At 35.1% G+C, this 26,992-nt stretch overlaps 1 protein-coding gene across 1 annotated transcript in view; it reads left to right on the forward strand.

Moving 5' to 3' along the window:
- LOC123538325 (dynein axonemal heavy chain 7-like) overlaps positions 1 to 26,992 on the forward strand; it is an 83,382-nt gene that overhangs the window by 33,484 nt on the left and 22,906 nt on the right. Inside the window, 24 exon segments of the mRNA XM_045322344.2 lie at positions 144 to 293; positions 922 to 1,104; positions 1,514 to 1,825; positions 2,925 to 3,020; positions 3,986 to 4,111; positions 5,689 to 5,886; positions 6,480 to 6,641; positions 7,053 to 7,221; positions 7,720 to 7,846; positions 8,568 to 8,784; positions 9,204 to 9,520; positions 10,031 to 10,172; positions 10,890 to 11,003; positions 11,211 to 11,329; positions 15,810 to 15,990; positions 18,399 to 18,628; positions 19,232 to 19,421; positions 20,005 to 20,224; positions 20,729 to 20,853; positions 21,795 to 21,937; positions 22,636 to 22,887; positions 24,077 to 24,191; positions 25,859 to 26,022; positions 26,525 to 26,678. Of these exon segments, the coding sequence (XP_045178279.2) occupies positions 144 to 293; positions 922 to 1,104; positions 1,514 to 1,825; positions 2,925 to 3,020; positions 3,986 to 4,111; positions 5,689 to 5,886; positions 6,480 to 6,641; positions 7,053 to 7,221; positions 7,720 to 7,846; positions 8,568 to 8,784; positions 9,204 to 9,520; positions 10,031 to 10,172; positions 10,890 to 11,003; positions 11,211 to 11,329; positions 15,810 to 15,990; positions 18,399 to 18,628; positions 19,232 to 19,421; positions 20,005 to 20,224; positions 20,729 to 20,853; positions 21,795 to 21,937; positions 22,636 to 22,887; positions 24,077 to 24,191; positions 25,859 to 26,022; positions 26,525 to 26,678 (4,206 nt within the window).

The raw sequence follows: 26,992 nt of genomic DNA on the forward strand, positions 1-26,992 counted from the left end.
TGAGCTGATCACTGAATTCTAGACAGTAGACATGTATGATTCTAACATGGCTGAAGTTTTTGTCTAGTTAAACAAAGAAGGTTAATCAGTGTTTACGCTGATTCTGATTCAGGTGATAATTTTTTATATAATTTGTTTTACAGGGGCTGATGGATGAAAACAAGGTGCAGATTACAGTTATCAACCCGAAGGCTATCACAATGGGACAGCTGTATGGTTGTTTCGATCCGGTCTCACACGAGTGGTCCGACGGTGTACTTGCCGTATCATACAGAGCCTTCGCTACATCTACTGTAAGTATCTTAAGTTATGATGTAATCATTGGTGCAGTGGTTAGCAGGTCCAACTTCATTGCCAACAGTAATAATAATGATAATAATAATGACTTTATTTTTTGAGGCAACACTATTAGGCTTGAGTTGGATTCCAGGTTGCAGCTGATATCCCAGCTTGTGTTCAGTGCTGTATGATTTACTTATAGTTATGCTGTTTTCTAGTAGTGTCAGCCTAGAGTAAATATGACACCTGCCATGGGCTTGGCTGGAAATAAAATGTTCCACCTAATTCATATGGGGGACTTTTATCAACTGCAAAATGTTCATAAAGGAACTTTAACTTCTTTTATCATTCATTTCTCTTCTCAAGATACCTAGAAAATGACTTTCTAAACAGACATTCTAATGCCAATGTATTGGAGCAGATGACAAGTTTTAGTGACTGTTGTTAACAAAATAGGAAGTTAATTTTTTTGATTGTAGAAAATAACACACTTGTTGAAATGTTTGTTTGCTGGTAGAAATCCAGTGTGGTTTTAACACACGTTTGTGGAAAAATAATGTAATGTACTTTACAACATGTGTGTCTGTTTTGCAAATATATATCAGAAAGTCTATTTATAGACAAAATGAATTCTATTTTTAGACACCAGACAGGAAGTGGTTGTTATTTGATGGCCCAGTTGACGCTATCTGGATTGAGAACATGAACACTGTACTGGACGACAACAAGAAACTTTGTCTGATGAGTGGTGAGATCATTCAGCTTGCACCCACTACCAACCTCATGTTTGAGCCCATGGATTTGGAAGTGGCGTCTCCAGCTACAGTAAGTAGAAATGATCTCTATTTCTCACTGGGAGCCAGATTAAACCCCTCCTGAATTTTAAACAGAATCATCACAGTTATGTTAAGAATTTATGAAAATATGTTTTTTTATGTTGGTAAAGGAACAAGATAGTGACTTACATAAAGTTTTGTAAATGTAAGATCTGGATATCAAGAACTCTTTTTTTTTTAGAAAAAGTGATATCGGTTTATCTTTATAGATATGGAAGTTTCACCCATTTGCGGTTATGAAATGATATCAGTATTGCCATTTAATTCTATAGGTGACTTATAGAATTTTTAATGTAATTCAATTGATAAATCTCATTCAGTAGACAGAATTTATACATTTTTTTTTTGTATCACCATTGTGTGTTCATTCTCTTAATCAAGTTTTATACCTTTTCTAGGTATCCCGCTGTGGTATGATTTATATGGAACCGTCGACTCTCGGCTGGCGGCCACTAGTCAAATCCTGGCTGAACGACATGCCGTCGTCTCTGAACGACATGTACAAGAGCACAATTAATGACTTGTTTGAACGCTTCTGTGATGCCTGTATCCAACTGGTCAGGAAAGGCGGAATTAAGGAACTTGCGCCTACAACAGATACCCAGGTTGTCAAAGGTTTAATGAACCTTATGGATGTACAGATGGACGAGTTCAAAGATGAAGCAAAGATCTCCCAGATGGAGGAGAGGGAAATCATGACTTGGCTTGAGGTTATCTTCAGGACCCATGGTCCTTTTCTTGATTTTAAAAAATATGCAGCATTTCTGAGATACAAACATACATAGTGTTAATGGTCTTGTTGTCATGTTGTCTTCATATTTTTATGCCCCCGAAGGGAGGCATATAGTTTTTGAACCGTCTGTCGGTCCGTCGGTCCGTCAGTCTGTCAGTCTGTCGGTCTGTCAGTCTGTCCGCAATTTTCGTGTCCGGTCCATATCTTTGTCATCCATGGATGGATTTTCAAATAACTTGGCATGAATGTGTACTACAGTAAGACGACATGTCGCGCACAAGACCCAGGTCCGTAGCTCAAAGGTCAAGGTCACACTTAGACATTAAAGGGTAGTGCATTGATTGGCGTGTCCGGTCCATATCTTTGTCATCCATGAATGGATTTTCAAATAACTTGGGATGAATGTGTACCACAGTAAGACGACGTGTCGCGCGCAAGACCCAGGTCCGTAGCTCAAAGGTCAAGGTCACACTTAGACGTTAAAGGATAGTGCATTGATGGGCGTGTCCGGTCCATATCTTTGTCATCCATGGATGGATTTTCAAATAACTTGGCATGAATGTGTACCACAGTAAGACGACGTGTCGTGCGCAAGACCCAGGTCCGTAGCTCAAAGGTCAAGGTCACACTTAAACGTTAAAGGTCATTTTTCATGATAGTGCATTGATGGGCGTGTCCGGTCTATATCTTTGTCATTCATGCATGGATTTTAAAATAACTACGCATGAATGCGTGACACAGTAAGACGACGTGTCGCGCGCAAGACCCAGCTCCGTAGGTCAAAGGTCCTAAACTCTAACGTCGGCCATAACTATTCATTCAAAGTGCCATCGGGGGCATGTGTCATCCTATGGAGACAGCTCTTGTTTTTTTATTAATTTGAATATTTGAAATACAAAATGGATTGCTTATATAATTTTACCTTTCCGGCATAGTAAAATTATGATCATTTTAGCATTTGTGATAACCTCCAATTATCTTTGTTGTCATAAAAATTATATTATCTTTAACTTTTCGATTTCCTCTCTTTATCTGTGACCTAATGATATAAGTAAATTAAAATATTTTATTTACAGAGCATCTTCTTCTTTGCACTGACATGGTCTATTGGTGGCTCGTGTACAGATGAGGGACGTATTAAGTTTGATAAGCTGATCAAAGAGCTCATGTCTGTAAGTAGATACAGTGAAACACTTCTTCTAAGTCAAGCATCAGTACCTCAGTGACATGCACCCAGTCAGTTTCGTTATATTTTCTATGTTTGAAACGCTTGAAATCTTAGTTAACTCAAAAATTTTGCTCATCTTGCTGTCTCGAGTGATTGATGCTTGATGGTACTGTCTGGTCTGTGAGGATATATAAGTGAGACTCTTGACTGCAAGTGATTAGAATTTGTGTCTTTAATTTGCTGTTTGTGGTGATATCTGTAATTGATAACTGTTAAAGTCTATATGGAAGAGACAATGAAGCTCAAGTATGAAGGTTTGGGAACATGTCTTTTCTGTAAGTAAGTACAGTTAGAGCTTATACTTGGAGCTCAGATCTCATAATTGTCTGTAAATTGCATCTAGTAGTTGCACCTTTACTTACCTGTAATTGTCCAAAATTATGCGCAAGGGGGCACCTGGGGTATTCCTACATCAGCAAAGTTAGAAAGGAGCCACATGATATATGCACAATGTAACTGAATTGATGCAACATTTAATCCAACTAAAAACAAAACAAAAACAGAACTATAAAGTTTTAGTTTGGCTATGAAGATGTTAATCTACATGTCTGAGTGTTGGCGTTAGCATCACACCTTGATAAAAGTTTTGCATGCAAGTTCATATATCTCGGTAAAGATGGCAACATGTATTGGACTGAAACTTGACAGAATACTGCTTAGTCAACCAACAGAAATGATTTAGATAACTCTTTGTTAGATTTGATGTAAATTAAGGCCTTTTTTGAGTGGGGGTGGGGGCTTAAGAACTTCGAATTGTTGAGTGCTTTTTCTTAAAAATTGTGAAGAAAGTTTGAAATTTTAATGTATTAGCGGGTAAAAAGAAAGTATTACTGAATATGTTTTCATTTGATTATAGATATACTGTTTTACTGAAAAAAATTACTTACTTACTTGATGTTTTGTGAACAGGGTGGTATGACAGAGGAGACAAGAATCAAACTCAGTCTGCCGGAGCTGGTGGAACCACCTATGAAGCCATACATGAACCCATTCCCACCTAAAGGTCGTATCTATGACTACAAGTTTGTCAAAGAGGTAACGAGGCATATCTTTTTTGTTTTAATTGATCCCGCTCGAAATTCATATAAATATATCGATGTTAAGTTTCCGCATTTATCAAACACGTCTAGAATTAGATAATATGGAATGATATGTTTTTGTTTAATGGTTTTGTTACATTTTCGTACTTCGCATTGCATTGATTTTAAAAGCATGTAATGTATTGTCAACAATAATTCATACATTAATGTTGTCACAGTGATAAAAGCTGAGAAATCAAAGCGACCTTTAAGTGTAGCCATGATATATAGAAGAATCCATTTTTATTCTTACTCTTTGTGAACAATATTTATTTATAATAAAAGGCACCAAGAATGGGAGCTTTCGGAACAATAAGTGTATGTAACAGACGTAGCACATTGACATGTTAGAATATATATTTGTGTAAATAATGTAACTTTAGAAGTCCACAATACAAGGAAAACACACACATTACAATATATGTAGTTGTAGCATGATATTTAAATATATTTTTGTATTTTCATGCCCCTGGGTATACATCAGTTTCCCGCCAGTCCGTATGAACCAGATTGCCTACAGCCCCCAATCCAACCAATCTAGTTCATCCTCGTGCTGTCACAACAAACCTTGTGGCAAGACCTACAATCTGACCTAAATATATAAATGACCTTGACCCTCATATGACCTTCACCTTCAAATTTAAAACCTTAATGAACAACATTTTTGGTCTTACAATCCACATAAATGACACAGTTCAGTTCATACTCACACTCAACTCACCTTGTGGCCAAACCTACAAACTGATCTATATATAGATGACTTTGGCCTTCATATGATCTTCACCTTTAAACTCAAAACAAAACAAAAACAGCATCCTTGGTCATACACCTTGGGGGCATGATTTTGTGTTTTGAAAACACAGCTTCTAGTTTCAGTATGTATTTTCATAGTTTGTTTTCGATTTTATAAGCCTAGAACTTTGTGACAGTTTTTGTCCCATTATTTGTTGTCATAGTTACTGTAACAGTGATTAGTGCATGGTTATTTTATATTCACTTTTCACAGTTAAGATAAAACTGTGTTATAGTTTTAAGTTAGATATGAACATAATTATATTGCATGATTTTTTCCCCGTTGGATGTAATAGTAGATTAAGTTTTGCATTTAATGTACACAATTTTATGTCATACAGTTTAAAAAAAAGGTATGATTTTATTTGAGTTAGAACCATTTCAGTGTTATACAATGAAGGTCAAGGAATTTTATCTTATTGATAAGTGGCAGTAGAAAAATGTATATTTATTGCTCTTAATACTTTTGAGGAACAAACTTTTTTTTAAACGAAACTGAAAATTTTATTGTTTTGTGAAATCATTTAATATTCGTACTTGAGGAATTTTTCGTGGTTGCGTAAATCCTTGAAATTAAGGCCCAACAAGCAAGTAAAGTTCCTATTTATTTTATTTTTGAAATCTACAAATTCATTTTCCAAACCACAAAATATTTATTCCCACGAAATGAAATGAATTCACAGTATTTTCTTTTTCAAATTATTTAGTACGTAAATAATAATGTGTTGTAATGGATTGTAGGGGGCAGGAAAATGGGTACCATGGACAGAGGAACTGAAAGACTCACCCCCAATTCCGAAAGACGTCATGTTCAACGAGATCATTGTACCGACTGTGGACACAGTACGTTACACGTACATCATGAACCTGCTTGTGCAGCACGGAAAAGCCGCCCTGTTTGTAGGACCAACTGGTACAGGAAAGAGTGTCTATATCACTGTAAGTTCAAACTTTTCAAAACAATTATGGTTTGCTTTTAAATTTTAGGCATGTTTTATGTTACATATGTTTTTATATTATTTATGTATTTTTAACATTTGTTTTTGATTGACTGGTATAAAGCAAGTTCATAAGTAGAAATGTTAGTCTTTTATTTTCAGAAGTTGGAATCAATTGTATTATATACCTGTACCTTTTACCTGTTTTAGCCAATACCATGAAATTCTGTGTCCACAAAATTAAATGATTTCATACTATATAGTATATGAGCCATGCCATGTGAAAATCAACATAGTGGCTTTGCGACCAGCATGGATCAAGACCAGTCTGCGCATCCGCACAGTCTGGTCAGGATCCATGCTGTTCACTTTCAAAGCCTACAGCAATTAGAGAAACTGTTGGCAAACAGCATGGATCCTGACCAGACTGCGCGGATGCACAGGCTGGTCTGGATCCATGCTGGTCGCAAACCCACTATGTTGATTTTCTCATGGAATGGCTCAATTATGATTATTAATGAAAGTTAGATCAGTTGTAGCCAGTCCTTTGCTTAGTGAAGATATTTACTTTTAATCATTTATTTATATTTCTAGGATTTCCTGCTTCACAAGCTTGACAAGGAGATGTACAAGCCAAACATCATCAACTTCTCGGCCCAGACAAGTGCCAACCAGACACAGAATATATCATGTCCAAGTTAGACAAAGAGGAAGGAATGGGTGTGTTTTGGGTCCACCATCTTTGGAAGGAAAGCTGTAAAGTTTTTTGTTTTAATTCGCATCTTTACAATAAAGTTTCGTGGCTATTTGTTGTGATTAAGCACGGATCTATGCACTATGCTAAAAACCATGTATTTTTGGATCCTAGTTAAAACTGTCAGGAAATGGATCGTGGATTTAAATGGAACAATTCCTGATCTTATTTTTTCGCTTGTATAGTCAGATTTATAATTCTGGATACATAAATACCAAACAATCTGATGTACGCACCAACACTCCACAGAACATAAGATATCCCATCATACCATTAATGTTTTCACGTTAAAATGTGTCAGAACTGAAGCAATTTATCAGACAACATTTTGGGCTAAAGCCAGTTTTAATATTACAAAATGTTGGGTAAAAATCTAGAACTGTTACAGTTGTCTTGATGTATATTTGACACAGATTGTATTTGTGGATGACTTGAACATGCCATTGCTGGAACAGTTTGGTGCACAGCCTCCGATAGAGTTGTTACGTCAATGGTTGGATCACTGGACATGGTACGACCTGAAAGACGTAGTCCCGCTCAAATTGATTGACATTCAACTCATTGCTGGAATGGGTCCTCCAGGTATGTAACTGTTTTTTAGATTCCATATGAAATACACTGTGGAATCATTTGGCACAAAATTTTAGAGATTTTGGCCAAAAATGGCTATTTCATGGGAAAAACTTGTAGATGACTTTTTGAAGGTAAAATGAATGGTAATTTTATTTCATTGTTTGGATTAGACTTCAAGGCTTGACCCAACCATAAATCCATGATGATTAGTTTGCTAGTTAATAATTGCTTTACAGGTGAAACTTTATAATTATCTTGAATTTGCTTATTACCTGGAGAATATTTTTCAAGTCCTGTCATGAAAACATACGCACAAGATATCATTTATAATAAGTTGAATTTGGTTATTGTAAAGTAAATTTGGATCTCTTGGAATTCAGGATACCGAGTTTCAGCTATATTTGATTCCTTCAGGTAAGATTTTACAGTAATATTTACGTTTGCAGCAAGTCATTATTAATTAAAATTGATACTGAAATTTTAGGTATTACTAAATTTCTGTTACAGGTGGTGGTCGTAACCCTGTGACACCAAGATTTATTCGTCATTTCAACATGGTGACAATCAACGAGTTCGATGATGATGCTATGATAACAATCTTCAGAAAGATTATGGACTGGCATATTTCTTCAAGGTTACTTCATTATCTGTATTGTTTTGGAAAAAAGTCATGTCCTTATATTTAAGTTTCAAATAAATTAAAGCATTAATTCTTACAGTCTTGAGACAGTTTTACATTTTTTTTTTTTGCATTTTTAGTAGGGATGGTGGAGGAGGGGGAGGGGAGTGGGGGGCTCCACAATGGAGTGGTTGTGATTGTCTACTTCATATTACTTGTCCTTCACCTCTTGGTTCAATTATGAGAAAGTCATTTGAGCCCCACCATGAGAAAACTAACATAGTGCATTTGCGACCAGCATGGATCCAAATCAGACTGCCCAGATCCATACTGTTCGCTTTCAAAGCCTATTGCAATGAGAGAAACCATAGCGAGCAGCATGGATCCTGACCAGACTGCAGATGCGCAGGCTGGTTTGAATCCATGCTGGTTGCAGATGCACTATGTTGGTTTTCTCATGGCGTGGCTCATTTAGCTGTGTTGCTAGAATCTTGTTCTGTCTAGAATACAATTTGTGCAAGAAATAATACTTGAATTGCAACTTGGGTCTTCCTCCACCATTAAAGGCTAAGAAGTTGCTGTGAGGCCTGAAGTATGTTTGTATGACTTAAATCACAATGTAGCAAAACATTTGAAAAAAGTTGAGTCATTTTTAAAATGCTTTTTTGCTAACAGGTGCAACAACAGTTTACATATTGCTAACATTGTATAATGTTTTTTATTTTTATGTGAACAGGGGATTCAGTAATGAGTTTAAGCCGTGTATAGACCAGATTGTACAGGGAACACTTCATGTGTACAAGGAGGCTATGAACCAGTTGTTGCCAACCCCAGCCAAGTCTCACTATCTGTTCAACACTCGTGATTTCGGCAGAGTTATCCAGGGTGTGCTTCTCTCCACTCCGGAGACAATGGAGGAACCAGCCTCTATGAAGAGGCTTTGGGTGCATGAGGTAATAGGCAAAGCATAATTCTGTAATTTTGATACATCAAGATTTTGAATTACCAAGTATTTGTGATTGCCTAGCCATTCTTAGTAGTAATGGATATGAAAATTTCATGTACAGTACTTGAAAGCTTTGAATTCATAAAAAAAAAAAAGCAAATATTTGCTGAAATAAACTCGTATTTTCAGTGCATGCTTTGTGAAACTTTCCTGCATTATAAATCAAGTTTTAGCTTTTTATTTTGCCAGCTGCTTTAAAGATAAATTAAAAAAAGGAATTAAGGCCAAAAATAAAAATTTTCTTGGATTATTTACAAAGGTAGAGTTTTTTAAATGCTGCAGTGGAAGTCTTCTACACAAGTTTTGATATATCAGTGTTAACATCTTATTATGATACTAAAATATATTTGTGATTTCTCTAATTAGGTATTCCGTGTGTACTATGATCGTCTTGTTGACGATAAGGACAGAGACTGGTTGTTTAATTTCACAAGAGAGACATGTAAAGAGAAACTGCGTGAAGATTTCGACCAGCTTTTCATTCATTTGGATTTTGATAATGATGGCAAAGTGACGGAGGATGATCTCCGTAGTTTAGTGTATTGTGACTTTGCAGACCCTAAATCTGACTCTAAACATTACGTAGAAGTGAGAGATCTGGAACAATTACGACATGTGGTGGAGGGATATCTTGATGAATTTAACAACATGAGCAAGAAACCTATGAACCTTGTGCTTTTCAGGTAAATAGTTTGTTACATTGTGGTTAGGAATATATTGATGCTGTAATATTAATTAAATTTTTGGGCGTAGAATTTCATAGTTTTGGCAAAATTGATAATATCACGGGACTGGACAGGATTTTGAGGATTTCAGATTTTAAATATTAATGATTTCGCAGTATGTAAATGACTGTTGAAGAACCACAGTTGTTTTATATATTTGGTTGAAAAGCTTAGCATTGATTTAGCGAAAAATGTTCTTGAAATGGGAATATTTTTCATATAATATAGGGTCTCTACTTCTAAAACTGGTGAAAAAGATTTTTAAATTGATGCCAGTTTCTTGAATCACATTAGCAAAAATAATAGGTACTTTAGTGGAAAAGGATCGTTTCTGCAAAAGTTTACAAACAGAAAATATGAAGGATTGATTCATGAGATACATGTATAACATTTTATGAAAATCTTTATTTTTCAAAAGTAACTTTTATTATTTGATAATTGTATCATTTTAAATTTACTTTATTACAGATTCGCTATTGAGCACGTATCAAGAATTGCACGTATTATAAAACAGCCACGTAGTCACGCCCTGTTGGTCGGTGTGGGCGGTTCCGGAAGACAGTCTGTCACAAGACTTGCTGCACACATGGCGGATTATGATCTTTTCCAGGTTTGAACTTAAATTCTTATACCCGGTATATTTATTGCCTTTTTACCTTGCCTTGCTTAGAGGAAAGTGGCCATTATGGCTCAGTAAGTACAACTCCAGGCACAGATCTAGAGGTCGCACTAGCTGAGTACTTTAACTGGCAAAGCTTACTGGGCAGTCGATAGATTTTCAGTACTTTAACTGGCCAAGCTTACTGGGCAGTTGATAGATTTTCAGTACAAAATACTTCACTTCTTCCCTCTTCAATTTTTATGCGAGTAAGCAATTCTTATTTAAATTTGACTCAGTTCATGGAGCCAGGCATCTGCTGTACAACCTCATACAAAGTATAGCCAGTGTCCACTCCCTCTATACTTGCTTGGATTCCTACTGATATTGCTTGTTCCCAGTTTAATAAGAAAGTAAAGGTTATGGCTGAAAAGTACATCTGCAGAGTGGGACTCGAACCAGCTATGTTCTAACTTACTGAACTAAGTGCTCAAGCCATTGCTTAATGCTTGAAACACTACAGGGTTGATTTATCACAAACTTACATTTTCAGAAACGTCTTAGAGGAAAAGAAATATTGTTATTGATGCATTTCTTTTTTTTTCTAGTCTGTAAAATTTACAGCTAATTGATTTGTATTGGGTAGTGCACAGACTGTAATAGAACATTTGCATAGATGTACTGTTTTTTTACAAGAGCTATAACAAATGTTTTTATCAAATCTGACAGGTGGAGATTTCCAAATCTTACACATCAGTGGAATGGCGTGAAGATTTAAAGCGAATCTTGAGAAAGGCTACAGAGACTGACAACCATGGTGTCTTCCTATTCTCTGATACACAGGTAGGTTAACACGTTGATCATTTTGGCAACTGACAGCTAGTTACATGATATACATTTTCATGTAGCATTCTTGTAGCTAATCAAAATACATATATTGAGAATTTGGAATTTTTCAAGATATGTGTTAGTTGAAAAGACTGCATTTTGTTTAAAATGCCTTTGAAATGAACTTTTGTCTGATTTTGAATGTTTTGTTAATTATTCCAGATTAAACAAGAGTCATTCCTTGAGGATATAAACAATTTACTGAATGCTGGTGAAGTTCCTAACTTGTACCCGCTTGACGAGAAACAAGAAATCTGTGAGAAAATGAGGCAGCTAGACAGGTATGTCTTCATGGTTGCAGTAGTTCTAAAAAACAATATTCACATTATTTTCATCCTTAAAATTTGAAATTCATGACTTAAAATTTGTTAGAAAAGACCTGATTTTAGGGATAACACTTTTTTTTTTCATGTTGTAACCAATTGGGCTTTGACATGTATAAATCATTTATGGATTCTACAGATGTTCTATCATGAAACAAAGATGTGTTTATGCTGTTTTAGCATAAAATATGTAAAAAAGCCAAAATAAATACTTTGTCCATCAACATCATTAAAAGTTTTTAAATTTTGCGGGAATTTCAGCATTGTTTGATCATGTTGATGTCATTTCCTTTTGAATTATGCATTTTAGGGTTGTTATAAGTTTACACATTGCCATGGAATGTGCAGATGTAAAAAGGTCTTTTAACAACTGTTGGTAGTGATAGTTTCTATGTTAAAACATTTTTACTGTCCTATTATAACACCGCCTGAAAATGACAGAAACAGTGGTTTTATGCTAGAATGGTCACTGTTGTTTAGCTTATTAAGGATAAGTATGAAATAGTTAGGTAGAGTTTTGTATTAAAGGAACTAAGTGTAAATCTTATAATATTTACTATATCAAGAAATAAAGGCATGGTCTTTGATTTTATCATATTAAGATAGTTGGACCAGTAAAGACAATTGGCATACTACGTGTTCTCAATAATTGAGCATCGCCATGAGAAAACCAACATAGTGGCTTTGCCACCAGCATGGATCCAGAGCAGCCTGTGCATCCGCACATTCTGGTCAGGATCTATGCTGTTCGCTTTCAAAGCCTATTGCAATTAGAGAAACTGTTAGCGAACAGCATGGATCCTGACCAGACTGCGCGGATGCTCAGGCTGGTCTGGATCCATGCTGGTCGCAAAGTCACTATGTTGGTTTTCTCATGGCGTGGCTCATACGATATTTTGACATTCTCCGGATTTGGTAGAAAGCTGTTTTTGCATTGAGCTATATTTACATCTGAAGAATGCCATATGCTTAACAACAGTATAATATTATACTGAAATTTCTAAATGTAGTTATGGGTCCACTACCTTACTTAAATGAATGATATTTATTGAAGTTTACTAAAATATTTTTGCTAAAAAAATAGAATAGCAAGACAGAAGGCAAACGAGTAAGTAGCTGATGGCACACGTATCGTAAATTTGTGATAATGTAAAAATGGTCATTCTGTAATTTGTGATCAAGTGATATTGATATGCTCAAATTCCGACATTTGTTTTTTCAGTGCATGAAACCATTTTTTTCATCAGATGACTTTTGTTGTTCCATGGTGAATTTTTGTGTGTGAACATTACTTTTTAAAATCATCTTTGCCATAGGCCATATTTTCTGCATTCATGTTAAAATGGCATAATGTATTGTTAGTTGTAAAAGAGCGTATGTTGGTTCATTTTATTTTGTCATCTTATCTGCTATAATGATATTTCATGAGATAAAATCTTTAAAGGTATCATTTATGTACTGCAAAAAATTGCTTTGGTGAAATCTTTAGCAGTATATTGTATGTATTGCAAATTGGTAAGGTAAAACCTTCATTCATATTATTTATGTATTGCAAATTGCTGAGGTAAAACCTTTACTTATATTATTTATGTATTGCAAATTGGTAAGGTAAAGGTAAAACCTTCATTCATATTATTTATGCATTGCAAATTGGTAAGGTAAAGGTAAAACCTTCATTCATATTATTTATGTATTGCAAAGTGGTAAGGTAAAGGTAAAACCTTCATTCATATTATTTATGCATTGCAAAGTGGTAAGGTAAAGGTAAAACCTTCATTTATATTATTTATGTATTGCAAATTGGTAAGGTAAAGGTAAAACCTTCATTTATATTATTTATGTATTGCAAATTGGTAAGGTAAAGGTAAAACCTTCATTCATATTATTTATGTATTGCAAATTGCTGAGGTAAAACCTTTACTTATATTATTTATATATTGCAAATTGCTAACTTAAAGGTAAAACCTTCATTTATATTATTTATGTATTGCAAATCACTAAGGTAAAAACCTTTATTTGTATCATTTATGTATTTCAAATTGATTAGGTAAAACCCTCAGTTGTATCTTTGATGTATTGCAACTTTGTTAGATGAAGCCTAAATAAATATCTTTGATATATTGCAAATTGGTTAGGTAAAACCTTTATTAATATCTTTTATGTATTGCAAATTTGTAAGAGGAAACCTTCAGTTGTATCATGTATTGCAAATATGGTTAGGTAAATCCCTCAGTGATATATTTGGTGTATTGCACGTTGGTTAGGTGAAACCCTCAGTAGTATCTTTGATGCATCAAAAATTGGTTAGGTAAAACCTTCAGTGATATATTTGATGTATTGCACGTTTGTTAGGTGAAACCCTCAGTACTATCTTTGAAGCATCAGAAATTGGTTAGGTAAAACCTTTGTCAGTATATTTTCTGTATTGCAAATATTGGTTAGGTAAAACCTTTGTCAGTTCATTTTCTGTATTGCAAATACTGGTTAGGTAAAACCTTTGGCAGTATATTTTCTGTATTGCAAATATTGGTTAGGTAAAACCTTTGGCAGTATATTTTCTGTATTGCAAATATTGGTTAGGTAAAACCCTCAATAGCATAGTTAATGTATTGCGAATAAAAGTTAAAAGTGTCTTTGATGTTTTGCAAATTGATTAGGTAAAACATTTCATTAGTACTAACAGCTGTATGGTTATATACGCTAGGTTGGCAAAAAAGCGTGCAAAAGAGGAGTAAGTACAGAGTTTGTTGTAGTCAATAAGTACTGAATATTCCAAATAAGAATACTTTAAATTTGTTCCTTAAATACTGAATTTTCCAAATTGAAAAAATTCAGTACATAAGTAATGCATTTTTTTTTTTGGACAGGAAGAAATGATCTTATTAAATTTTCAATCAATAAAATGGATCAGATTTTAACAAAACAGAATTAGAAAAAAGAAAAAATTATTTTAAAAAAAGAAAACTAAAGGCTTTTGAATTATTATTTGATGATTAAAATTTGTAGAAATTATAACGTTAGGTGCAAAAAGTTCAAAATTCTTATAAACTACAACTGATAGGTCAACGAGACACCAGACAGAGTTATTAATGTTAGAGTAAGTACATGTATTTGAAACCATGTGATTTTGGTCGTGTTGTCTGTGAGAGTTTTTGGCCGGCATGTCACACTTTGCCATAAATATAGCACTTTATATGGTGTTGTTCAGTTCATTTGAATATACTTAATTCCTTTTCTGCTAAGAGGAAAACAAAACAAGTGACTAAAAAGATTTTATGCATTCTATCTAGGGAGCGTGTATACTATAAGGAATACTTCTGGATGTTAGTTATGTAGAGTAACAAAGTTGGAAAAAAAGTTCATTTTCCAATGTAGGCTCTGGAAACTGAATATATATAGTCAGTTATTTCTTTCAAAGTGGAACCTGTAAATTGTGAATCCATTTAAACATTGTTTTAATCATACCGAATGACCAGTACATGTACAACAAAAATGAAACAAACAAACACAGATATTTCTGATCCGAATTCACACATCTGTGACTGCATGATAAAACCTTGGTTTTCACCAAAACCTTGCATGAAAATACCTTTTTTTTCCAGATTTTTTCAACTGAATGAATGAGATTGAATTTTCTATGTTGTAGTCCATATTTCAGTGATTTGCACCATAGTGTTAACGGTTGTGACATTCTGTTCACAGGAAGCATGCTCGTATTTTGCACCATTTCATGTATATCTGGTCACAAAAAATAGTGATAAAAGAATATTCTGAAAAAGATATAAAACATTCTCAAATGTTGTAAGTACATTGTATATTTGTATCTAAATTTAAAGTACAGTAAGATTTATAATCGAAATTGTAAGTGTACAAATTTCTCTTCTAAGGTGCTGAAATTTTGCTCAGTGTAGACATTTTTAAGATTCTACAATTTACTGTTTCAGGGTTGAAGATTTCTTTATTGACATTTTAGTTTATTTTCAGGTAATTGTATAGAAAATGCTGTTCTGACTTTCAGAGCGATTTCAGGGCCTATGTTCATCAACATTTTATGTCGGAAATTTCAACTTAATATGAAATACCAATCAAGAAAGACCTAAATGTCCAAAAAATATGTTTTTTGCCAACTGTGTTCCTGCAAAATATAAATTTTAATATGACTTTGTACGGAAATAGCTTTTACTTTGAACAACAGTTCTAGGTTTTAAAGTGTTTCTACTGTATTATCAACAAACTGATGGAAAATATAATTATTTGGCATTTTAATTTGAATTTCTGATTTAGAATGTTGATGACAAAAACCCAAGTTACCTGTGAGAAGGTTTGCAACAGGCTGGTTGGAAATTTGAACACTTAAAGACTAAGCAATCCCTACTACTGTTTTGTCAGTAAACAGATTTCTCAGGCAGAGATTATAACATCTTGTTTTGTGTTACAGGCAAAGGGAAAAGTCCAAGCAGACAGATGGATCACCTATTGCATTGTTTAACATGTTTGTGCAGCGTGTGCGAGATCAGTTACATATCTGTTTGGCAATGAGCCCTATTGGAGAGGCCTTCCGTAACAGACTGAGGAAATTCCCGTCACTTGTGAACTGCTGTACTATTGATTGGTTCCAGGTACAGAGCTTTCTTTTTGTGTCCAGATAAGTTTTGTAAATACCTTGAATTTCAGGAACCAGTAAAAAAAAAAAATAATATTTTCATTAAAAGCCTGAATTGCATCATTTTATATAGGATAGGTCATAAATATTTGTTCTAAAATGGAATATGAACCTTTGAAAAATGTAGATTCTAGGGGTTTTTTAGCTCACCTGAGCAATGCTCAGGTGAGTTTTTCTGATCGCTCGATGTCCGGCGTCCATCGTCCGTCTTCTGTCGTCTGTCGTCCGTCGTCTGTCAACATTTAGCTTGTGTATGCGATAGAGGCTGTATTTTTCAATTAATCTTCATGAATATTGGTCAGAATGATAACCTTGATGAAATCTAGGCCGAGTTCGAAAATGGGTCATCTCGGGTCAAAAACTAGGTCACTAGGTCAAATCAAAGAAAAACCTTGTGTATGCGATAGAGGCTGTATTTTTCATTTAATCTTCATGAATATTAGTCAGAATGATAACTTTGATGAAATCTAGGCCGAGTTCGAAAATGGGTCATCTCGGGTCAAAAACTAGGTCACTAGGTCAAATCAAAGAAAAACCTTGTGTATGCGATAGAGGCGGTATTTTTCAATTAATCTTCATGAATATTGGTCAGAATGATAACCTTGATAAAATCTAGGCCGAGTTTGAAAATGGGTCATCTCGGGTCAAAAACTAGGTCACTAGGTCAGATCAAAGAAAAACCTTGTGTATGCGATAGAGGCTGTATTTTTCAATTCTTCTTCATGAATATTGGTCAGAATGATAACCTTGATGAAATCTAGGCCGAGTTTGAAAATGGGTCATCTCGGATCAAAAACTAGGTCACTAGGTCAAATCAAAGAAAAACCTTGTGTATGCGATAGAGGCTGTATTTTTCAATTGATCTTCATGAATTTTGGTCAGAATGATTGCCTTGATGAAATCTAGGCCGAGTTCGAAAATGGGTTATCTGGGGTCAAAAACTAGGTCACTAGGTCAAATCAAAGAAAAACCTTGTGTATGCGATAGAGGCGGTATTTTTCAATTGATCCTCATGAATTTTGGTCAGAATGATTACCTCGATGAAATCTAGGCCGAGTTCGAAAATGGGTCATCTGGGGTCAAAAACTAGGTCACTAGGTCATATCACGTAAAAACCTTGTGTATGCGATAGAGGCTGTATTTTTCAATTGATCTTCATGAATTTTGGTCAGAATGATTACCTTGATGAAATTTAGACTAATTTCGAAAATAGGTCATCTGGGGTCAAAAACTAGGTCACTAGGTCAAATCAAAGAAAAACCTTGTGTATGCAGTAGAGGCTGTATTTTTCAACTGATCTTCATGAAATTTAGCCAGAATGATTACCTTGATAAAATCTAGGCCGTGTTCGAAAATGGGTCATCTCGGGTCAAAAACTAGGTCACTAGGTCAAATCGAAGAAAAACATTGTGTATGCAATAGAGGATGTATTTTTCAATTGATCTGTATGAAATTTGGTCAGAATGATTGTCTTGATGAAATCTAGGTCAATTTTGAATATGGATTATCTGAGATCAAAAACTAGGTCACTAGGTCAAATTAAAGAAAAATCTTGTGTATGCGATAGAGACTGTTTTTTTCAATTGATTTTTATGAAATTTGGTCAGGTTGATTGCCTTAATGAAATCTAGGTCGAATTTGAATATGGGTCATCTGAGGTCAAAAACTAGGTCACTTGGTCAAATCAAAGAAAGAACTTCTGTATGTGATAGAGGCTGTATTTTTCAGTTGATCTTCATGAATTTTGGTCAGAATGATTGCCTGGATAAAATCTAGGTCAAGTTTTAACATGGGCCATCTAGGGTCAAAAACTAGGTCATATCTAAGAAAATGCTTGTTTTATCGCAAGAGACCAATTTTTTGGTCCAGTCTTAATGAAAATTGGTCAGAATATTTGTTTCCATGAAATCACTAGGTCAAACATGTTTTACACTGTTATGGAGTGTTTCTTAGGTGAGCGACCTAGGGCCATCTTGGCCCTCTTGTTTTATTTTCTCTAATTTTGATGATCAAAGCAACAGGAAAATTGTAACTCTCAAGAATAATAAATAGCATTGTCGCCAGTAATATTAACAACTACGGTATGAAGCCTCAATTGTTAGTAATGCAGATAAGTTATTTGCCTTTCAAATAACAAAATAAAAGTGACTTGAAGGTTACCCAGTCTTAAGTGTCTGAAAACTAAAGTGCTATATTAGCAAGGGGCAAGACTGTGAAAAAAAAAAATTCATAGTGCCTTAGGCCAGTACAGATCTGTCATTGTGGATGTTGGTGTAATAATGCATCTGCAGAAAACACCACGAAAGGGCAGATTTATTTTCATAACATAATAAAATGTCAACCATCGTTTGCTCAACATTCTAGTCTTGGCCAGAAGACGCTTTACAAGCCGTGGCATCACGCTTCTTAGAGGAGGTTGAAATGGATGAAGATGAGAGACAAGGCTGTATAGACATGTGTAAATCATTCCATACCACAACACGCGAATTGTCCGAAAGATTTTTCCTGGAATTGGAAAGACACAATTATGTGACACCAACATCTTATCTTGAGTTGATCAACACATTTAAATCCTTGCTAGATGTTAAACGAGGGTAAGAATTAATTTTACTAAAATTCTGTAGAAGATAAACAGTTTGTTACACAAAATGTTGTTAAAGCTGAAACAGTAAATAAATTAACTATATAAGTAATAGATGGATAAATACAGTATTGTATTTCCACTGTATTGGCTCATTGGTTCAAGCCCCAAGCTGGGCATATATTTTGCCAAGTGAGGTATAGGATTTCCTTGAGTTAGGACAGGAGTTGTGGGGCCACTTGTCATTTGCCTCAGATTCCTGTAGTGAAGGTGTTAGTTACTTGCCAGGAACAGGTTAATAATGGTAGAGAATCTAAAATTACTGGGTATATTAACCTTTAGCCTGCTGGCGGCAAGTGATTTTGCCTTTGCGACCATGGGCAGACTGATCATCATATTCATCAAAAAAACTTTCATTGAACACCCCTTGATCAATGGCACTGTCCAAATTGAATGAAGGCCCATTCCATTTTAGAAACTGATATGGTATACATGTATATCAAATAAACTGTAATACTGATGGAAAGCAGCTTTGGAATTGATGTAATATACACATTAGTTTTATTGCCATAGCTCATCTTTGGTGTTCATTTATGATTATCTTCCACTTCATCAGGAATGTAATGAAGCAGAAGAGACGTTATGAAGTTGGTCTTGAGAAACTTGCATCAGCTGGTTCCCAGGTAGCAGACATGCAGAAAGAATTGATAGATCTGCAACCACAGCTTATCACGGCCAGTAAAGACGTTGACGAAATCATGGTCATCATCGAGAGGGACTCCATTGAAGTCGCTAAAGTAGAGAAGGTCAGTCAGAAATGATTACATAAGATAGTATTGCAGTTTGGTTTGATGTGATCTTTAGTTTTGATGTAAATATTGTAAAATATTTTGATTTGCCTAGATTGTGGTAGATATTTGATTCTACCTAGATGCCTGTAGGTGCCAGAAATAATGCCTAAAGGAGCATCTTACATGATAATAGACACTGTGTCTGAAATCATTCTTCCTCCACCTCTGATTTATGTGGAGATTCAGCGGTTACTTGCAGGAAACAGGTTTGTTTACATAACTGAAATACTGTTGAAAAGCCTAAAACAAACAAACAAATCCTTCAAGCTGAAGTTCCACTTTTATAGAGACAGTTCAGAGATTGACAAATGCTGAAACATCAGTTTAAACTTGTTTTAGTGATTAAGGAATTTGCCAGGAAACAATATTCGGTTACCATTGCCTTCTCCTTTGAAAATATTGTTAAACTTTATGAATTATGACAGACATTGGTGAAAAGTACTAGAATTAGTTTCATAAGTTAGACCTGACTGAAAGTCTTTAGAAGAAATATAACCAAGACGTTAGGGCTCTTATTTACTCCATGTCTATGTTGTAGGTTGTAAAAGCTGATGAAGCAGTGGCTAATGAGCAAGCTAAAGCTGCTAAATCAATTAAAGATGAATGTGACGCAGAGTTAGCCGAGGCTATTCCGGCACTTAATGCTGCCATTGAGGCTTTGAACACCCTGACAACACAGGATATAACCATTGTGAAGAGTATGCAGAAACCACCGTCCATTATCCGTCTTGTGCTGGAGGCTGTCTGTGTTATAAAAGGTAAACTCTCAGTTCGTATTATGAGTAACTGGGTAGTGAATTTAAAAAGCACTATGTTATGATCATTTACATGATGATACATTCAAAATTTAACAGTTTCAGATGTAACAAGATTTTATATTCAAATATCATAGGTTATATCGTAACACTGAGGATAGAATATTTTGAATATTACAGCTTGTAAGATGAGAACTGGACAGTACAATCTTACTCTCACTGATTGTGTAGTACATTAAAGATAATCACAGTTTATATGATATTGACTGGATAATTAAGACTTTTGAAATTTCATGGTATATCGTCTTTGAATTATATTTAAATGACTGTGGAGATTGTATGATATATGTAAGGATAGCTTACTTAATATTTGAAATGAACTGTGTGTGTAGGATATGGCTGGAGGCTGGATTATATAAGTGAAAGAGGTTTGGTTTGAAATGTATAAAGCCTACTAAGAAATGCCAGAAAAGTCATTTTTTGTCAAACTGATTTATTTACGTGCAGGAATCAAGCCTGACCGTATACCTGACCCCAGTGGTTCTGGTAAGAAGATAGAAGATTACTGGGGACCATCCAAGAAAATGTTGGGAGATATGAAGTTTTTGGAAGGATTGATTAACTTTGACAAGGTAACTTGCCGGCTAAAATATATGTGTCACCTTAGCAGCCACTTGCCAGAAGCAGCCAGTCAGTTAACTTCCCAAATTGACTATTTGAGCCACGCCATGTAAAAACCAACATAGTGGCTTTGCGACCAGCATGGATCCAGACCAGCCTGCGCATCCGCGCAGTCTGGTCAGGATCCATGCTGTTCGCTAAGTTTCTCTAATTGCTATAGGCTCTGAAAGCGAACAGCATGGATCCTGACCAGACTGCGCAGATGCGCAGGCTGGTCTGGATCCATGCTGGTCACAAACCCACTATGTTGGTTTTCTCATTTGTTCGAATTTCCACATTCCTTAAGCAGCCACCTGCCTTAAACAACCAGATTGTGTCGCTCCCTGGACTGGCTTCTTAAGACAGATTTGACTGTAATTTTGAAGATTGGAAGCACTGATAATGATTAAATGAAAGAGAAGTAATTCCATATTGGCTTTCATATTATATTCCATGAAATTAAAAATAAGGAAATAAAAATGATAGACTGTTTTATAATTTTCAACAAACTTACAGTAGTAGTAGAATGTTTCATACTCACTGAATATGTAGATAATAGCTCACTTAGCAATGAAATACATTTAAAGTCTTAAAAGCTCATCGTCAGTATTTTTCAAGTGAGAAGTAGGTAGATCAAGAACCATAACTCTCTGCATTATGTCCCTTTCGAACTTAGAAGTTTGGTTTTTCTTGAGTAATTTTTGTTTAGGTTCACTTTCCCTGAGCTTTGAAACTTGATATTTTTTGTCATCAGTTGATGAATTAGAAGGTCAAGAACCATAACTCTGTTGTTGCATATTGCTTTATGTCAAGCACTTACAGAGGACCGTTGGCACAAGCAGGCAGTGCTCTTGTTTCCACTAGATATATTTAAAGTCTTGCAGCTAATGAGTTGTCTTTCCTTGGTTTTCAGGACAATATTTCTCCCGCCTATATGAAACAGATTCGTTCAAAGTTTATGACAAACCCGGACTTTGAGCCTGACAAAGTAAGAGTGGCTTCAACAGCTTGTGAGGGTCTGTGTAAATGGGTGCGTGCCATGGATGTCTATGACAGGTACAGTGCAATTCATCAGTTGAAATGAAAATTGTCCTACCTCATATTACTTTATTGCCACCTTAGGGCATTTTTTCATTGAAACTACTTACAGTTTGTTAATATCTTCATATACATAGTTTTAAAAGTAAATTATTTATCTGGCAGTGAGAAGTAATAGAAGAAGTTTAATTTGGCAAGGAATCTATTTGAAAACGCACTTGCAATGTTGACTTTGTACGTCTCATACCTGAATCATCGTTTTTGGATATTACAAATACACTTTACTAGTAGATATTGTCTGGCAAAATTTAACAATAGTTTTACCTTAATTTTAGAGCATTGTATTTGCTTAACATTTTCATTATTATAGTTTATAAACTGCTTGCAGGGAATATTCTATGAACTGTCAAAAAGTAGCCCTTATAATTGATGTTAGGTACATGTATATCTAGAATATCCCAAAGTTCTTAGTACAGTCTCATCTGCTCAAGAGCATATGAAAACAGGGGCCATTTGATTCTAAAGAACTACTAGTTTCCATTTCAGTTGAAACATTTTCATTGTATTTAATCCTATGAATAAAGAATATTTGCTAATAAAGTCCACTTTTTGGTTGTCCCAAGAGTGACCTTTTATACAGGTATGCATATAGTTACTGTCTTCAAGCTTGTTCAGGTGCCTATGCATTTTCCTACCTCATAAGTTATTTAATTCAGAGTGGCAAAAGTGGTTGCACCAAAGAAAGAAGCTTTGAAGAAAGCTAATGGTGAGTTGGCAACAGCTATGGCCGCCCTGGAGAAGAAAAGAGCCTCCTTGAAGGAAGTTCAGGACAAGCTTAACAAACTGACAGAGAAACTTGAGTTTAATAAACAGAAAAAAGTGGACTTAGAGAACCAGGTGGATATGTGCACAAAGAAATTGGCAAGAGCTGAACAGCTGATAGGTGGTCTTGGAGGAGAAAAAGACAGGTACTAGAGTGTATAGATAATTTGTAAAACTGACCCTTCATTGTTTTTTCCCACTGATTTTGGAATAGTGCTGGGGCTTTTAGAATTGGGGAAAATGCATAAAACATTTCATTTCGGAATTTTAAAATTGATTTTTTTTTTTAATAATAAAATGTAACATTCAAGAAGAAGTTGGTTATAAATGTATTGAGGTATCGTCTTGCCTTGCATAACTGTTTCAAATGTTTAAGGTTTATAGTCTTTAGTCTTAGAAGCTGTTTTTTCCTAACTTTGGGAAGTTTAGCTTTAAAATTGGGGAACAAAACATGCTATTATTTGGCCCTATTTTGGTCAGGAAAAAGAAACAATGCCTTTAAGGATGACTACCCGTAATAGGCCTCAATTTCACAAAAAGCGTACATATAACTTGATAATGTAAGCTATGGAAATGTCAAACGATAGAAATAAGGTACATATTGACAAGTTATATAGAGGCAGGACTTCTAAAAAATTTCCTTTAGATAACCTCCCCTGATAATTTTGGTTTTTTTTTTTTCATGAGTTATCTCCCCTGAAAACTAGAAAAATATTATTTTCTCTCTCCTTTTCCCAATAGGGAATTTCAGATTTCTTTTTGATATTTGTATTAGATTCATATAATGCATCTTTCTACTGCAAAATTTTCTCGAAACTCAAGTTCAGATTCTTATAATCAAAGAAATTACATATTTCCCATAGGCATCAATGTTAACTTCAATATCGATTATCTCCCCAAAAATGATGAAATTTGAAAAATCACTCGGTGAAACATTTTTAATTTTTAATGTCTTTAAAGTGACCAAATTTCATTTAAATATTACCATCCAGTTACAAGATATGAAATATGGCTATTACACCATGTTATCCTTAATAAGAATCTGTCAGATGGAGCCAAGCTGTTGAAGGTCCAAGATTACTACTGTGAAATTATTAGATATTAATTGGCATGAAATTCCGTGTTTGACCAGAAGTACTATTTTGCAGGGACGTGAGTTTGCAGATTTCAGAATTTAAATATGAAATAGATTAGGAATATTTTTTGTTCAATGGGATTTGATACTGTGGATCGACAAAACCATGAAATCCACAAAAAAGTCCTCCATAAATTATATAATAATTTTACTTTATTCTTTCTTGTCCTGTGGTCTAACACGTTTGCTATAAATTTTAGATGGGGACAAGCTGCCAAGGACCTGAAAGTGAAGTACACCAACTGTACAGGTGATGTCCTTGTGTCATCTGGAATTGTTGCCTATCTCGGAAGTTTCACTTCAGCTTTTAGAACAGTAAGTGTGTATATGTAAGCTTTTGTGATTGCCCTGTGTCCGTCATCGTCCGTCGTCAACAATTTGACTGTTAACACTCTAGAAGTCACAATTTTGGCCCAATCTTAATGAAACTTGGTCAGAATGTTACCCTCAATAAAATCTTGGACGAATTTGATATTGGGTCATCTGGGGTCAAAAACTAGGTCACCAGGTCAAATCAAAAGAAAGGCTTGTTAACACTCTGTAGGCCACATTTATGACAATATCTCTATGAAACTTAGTCAGAATGTTAATCTTGATGATCTTTAGGTCAAATTCAAATCTTGGTCAGGTGGGATCAAAAACTAGGTCACCAGGTCAAATCAAAGGAAAAGCTAGTTAACACTCTGCAGGCCATATTTATGACTGTATCTTCATGAAACTCGGTCAAAATGTTAATCTTGATGATCTTAAGGTCAGTTTCAAATCTGGGTCAGGTGGGATCAAAAACTAGGTCACCAGGTCAAATCAAAGGTAAAGCTTGTTAACACTCTAAAGACCTAATTTTAAGTTTGAAACTCATGAGAATTGATCAGAATGTTTGTCTTGATGACCTCTGGGTCAGATTCGAATCTGGGTCATGTGGGGTCAAAAACTAGATCACCAGGTCAGATCAAAGGAAAAGCTTGATAACACTTTAGAGGTCACATTTATGACTATATCTTCACGAAACTTGGTCAGGATGTTAATCTTGGTGGTCTTTAGGTCAGTTTGGAATCTGGGTCATGTGGGATCAAAAACTAGGTCACCAGGTCAAATCAAAGGAAAAGCTAGTTAACCATATCCTAATGAAACTTGGTCAGAATGTTAATCTTAATGATCTTAAGATCAAGTTCCAATCTGGATTAGGTGGCCAGGTCAAATCGAAAGTAAAGCTTGTTAACAATCTAGAGGCCACATTTATGACTGTATCTTCATGAAACTTGGTCAGAATATTAATTTTTATGATCTTTAGGTCAAGGTCGAATCTGGGTCATGTGGGGTCAAAAACTAGGTCACTAGGTCAAATCAAAGGAAAAGCTAGTTATCAAGGGTTAGAATTAGGTCAGGTGAGCAATACAGGGCCTTCAGGGCCCTCTTGTTTTATAGTCGCCAGCGGTATCCCATTTGGATGATTCCTCCAGAAGGGTGTTAGTAACTTTATATGGGAGGATAGTGCAGGATGCAAAAGTTGCTCCAATTCAAGATTCAGCAAGCCATAATTATGTAAAGCTACCATACACTGGGCTCTTATCCCAATGTTACTAAGTGTAGCTGGTGGAGCATGGGTTTGAATTAAGATAACCCCTGGTTTTGTGGTCAGACAGTTTTACCGCTGGACCACTGTGTCTGCTTTTTAGAACAGTGTTTGTTCGACTTTAATTTGAAATCCAAACAAAAGTTATCCATGAAGAATAATGATTTCACAGTATAGAGTTGCAGTTGTCACAGAAAATTGTTTTGCAGTCATCTTACACTTTATGAGGCAGGCTTGATATAAACTTTGTGAGATGATCACAGAGAAAGGAATTTTTGAATATGCTAAAGTGACCCAAACTTTGTCAGTTTCTGGGGGACATAAATAATATGCCTAGGAGACATATTTCCAGTTGAATTTGTTTTGAGGCATGTATGGGGATTTATGATGTTGTAATGTTATATTACAGGACCAGATTGAAGCCTGGATAAAGTCAGTGAAAGAGAAAGGTATACCTTGCTCCGAAGATTTCTCCCTTATAGCAACACTCGGAGAAGCAGTGAAAATACGTGCATGGAACATTGCAGGTCTCCCAACAGATCAGTTCTCAGTCGACAATGGTATCATGTTGTCGTAAGTAACTTTCTATTTTAAGTTTACTTCTGTCTGATACTTAATCAGCTATGTAAGAAACCCACTTTTTGCCTTGAAATAGTTGAACAAGTTTCTCCATATTCTTTCACAGAAGATTCAGGTTAGTTTTAAACTGGTGTTTTAAATTTAGTTTTTCTATTACAAATGGAAATGTCCTATGTAGCTCATCTTATTTTTGAAAGAAATCTATGAGGTATTGTCATCACTTGATTGTCGGTGTGGGTTAAGATTTTTGTCTGCCTGCCCATGCCTGAAACAATGCCTGGAGAGGCACCTGGTGTCTTCCTCAACCATTAAAAGTTGGAAAAATCACCAAGTCAGGCTAACAAAAAATTGTTTGCTTCCAGTATTCCGTCCTACCCTAAATTTTTGGCCCAACATCAAAAGCTTGAAAAAATCACCAAGTGACCTTAATTGCATTAGTGTGTCTCTAAAACCAACAAAAAAGAGAAATATATATAAATACATGCTTTCATTTCAGGAATTCTCGACGATGGCCATTGATGATAGATCCTCAAGGTCAGGCAAACAAATGGGTGAAAAACATGGAGAAGGCCAATAACCTACATGTAATCAAACTGACCAACCCAGACTTTGTTAGAACACTTGAAAACTGTATACAGTTTGGTACCCCTGTAAGTCAGCTTTTGTTTGCTTTCATTATGTAAGTTAGAAATTCAGAGTTTGGACTTTAAATAGCCAAATTCTGTATTTTGTGTTTAGTATTGGTAAATTAGAACATATTGTCATGAAACTTTGCATAAATGAACCTTCTGTAGTGTATTATAAGCTAACTGGAAACAAAAGTATGGAAAATGAAAAAAAGAAATTTCACCATCCAAAGCAAAGATGTTTATTAACCTTTAGCCTATTGGCGGCAAGTGGTTTTGCCTTTGCAACAAGTGCAGACCAAGATCAGCCTGTCTGAAAATGTTCGTTTATTACATCA

Source organism: Mercenaria mercenaria, chromosome 18 (genome assembly GCF_021730395.1).
Source record: "Mercenaria mercenaria strain notata chromosome 18, MADL_Memer_1, whole genome shotgun sequence".
NCBI classification, from domain to species: domain Eukaryota; kingdom Metazoa; phylum Mollusca; class Bivalvia; order Venerida; family Veneridae; genus Mercenaria; species Mercenaria mercenaria.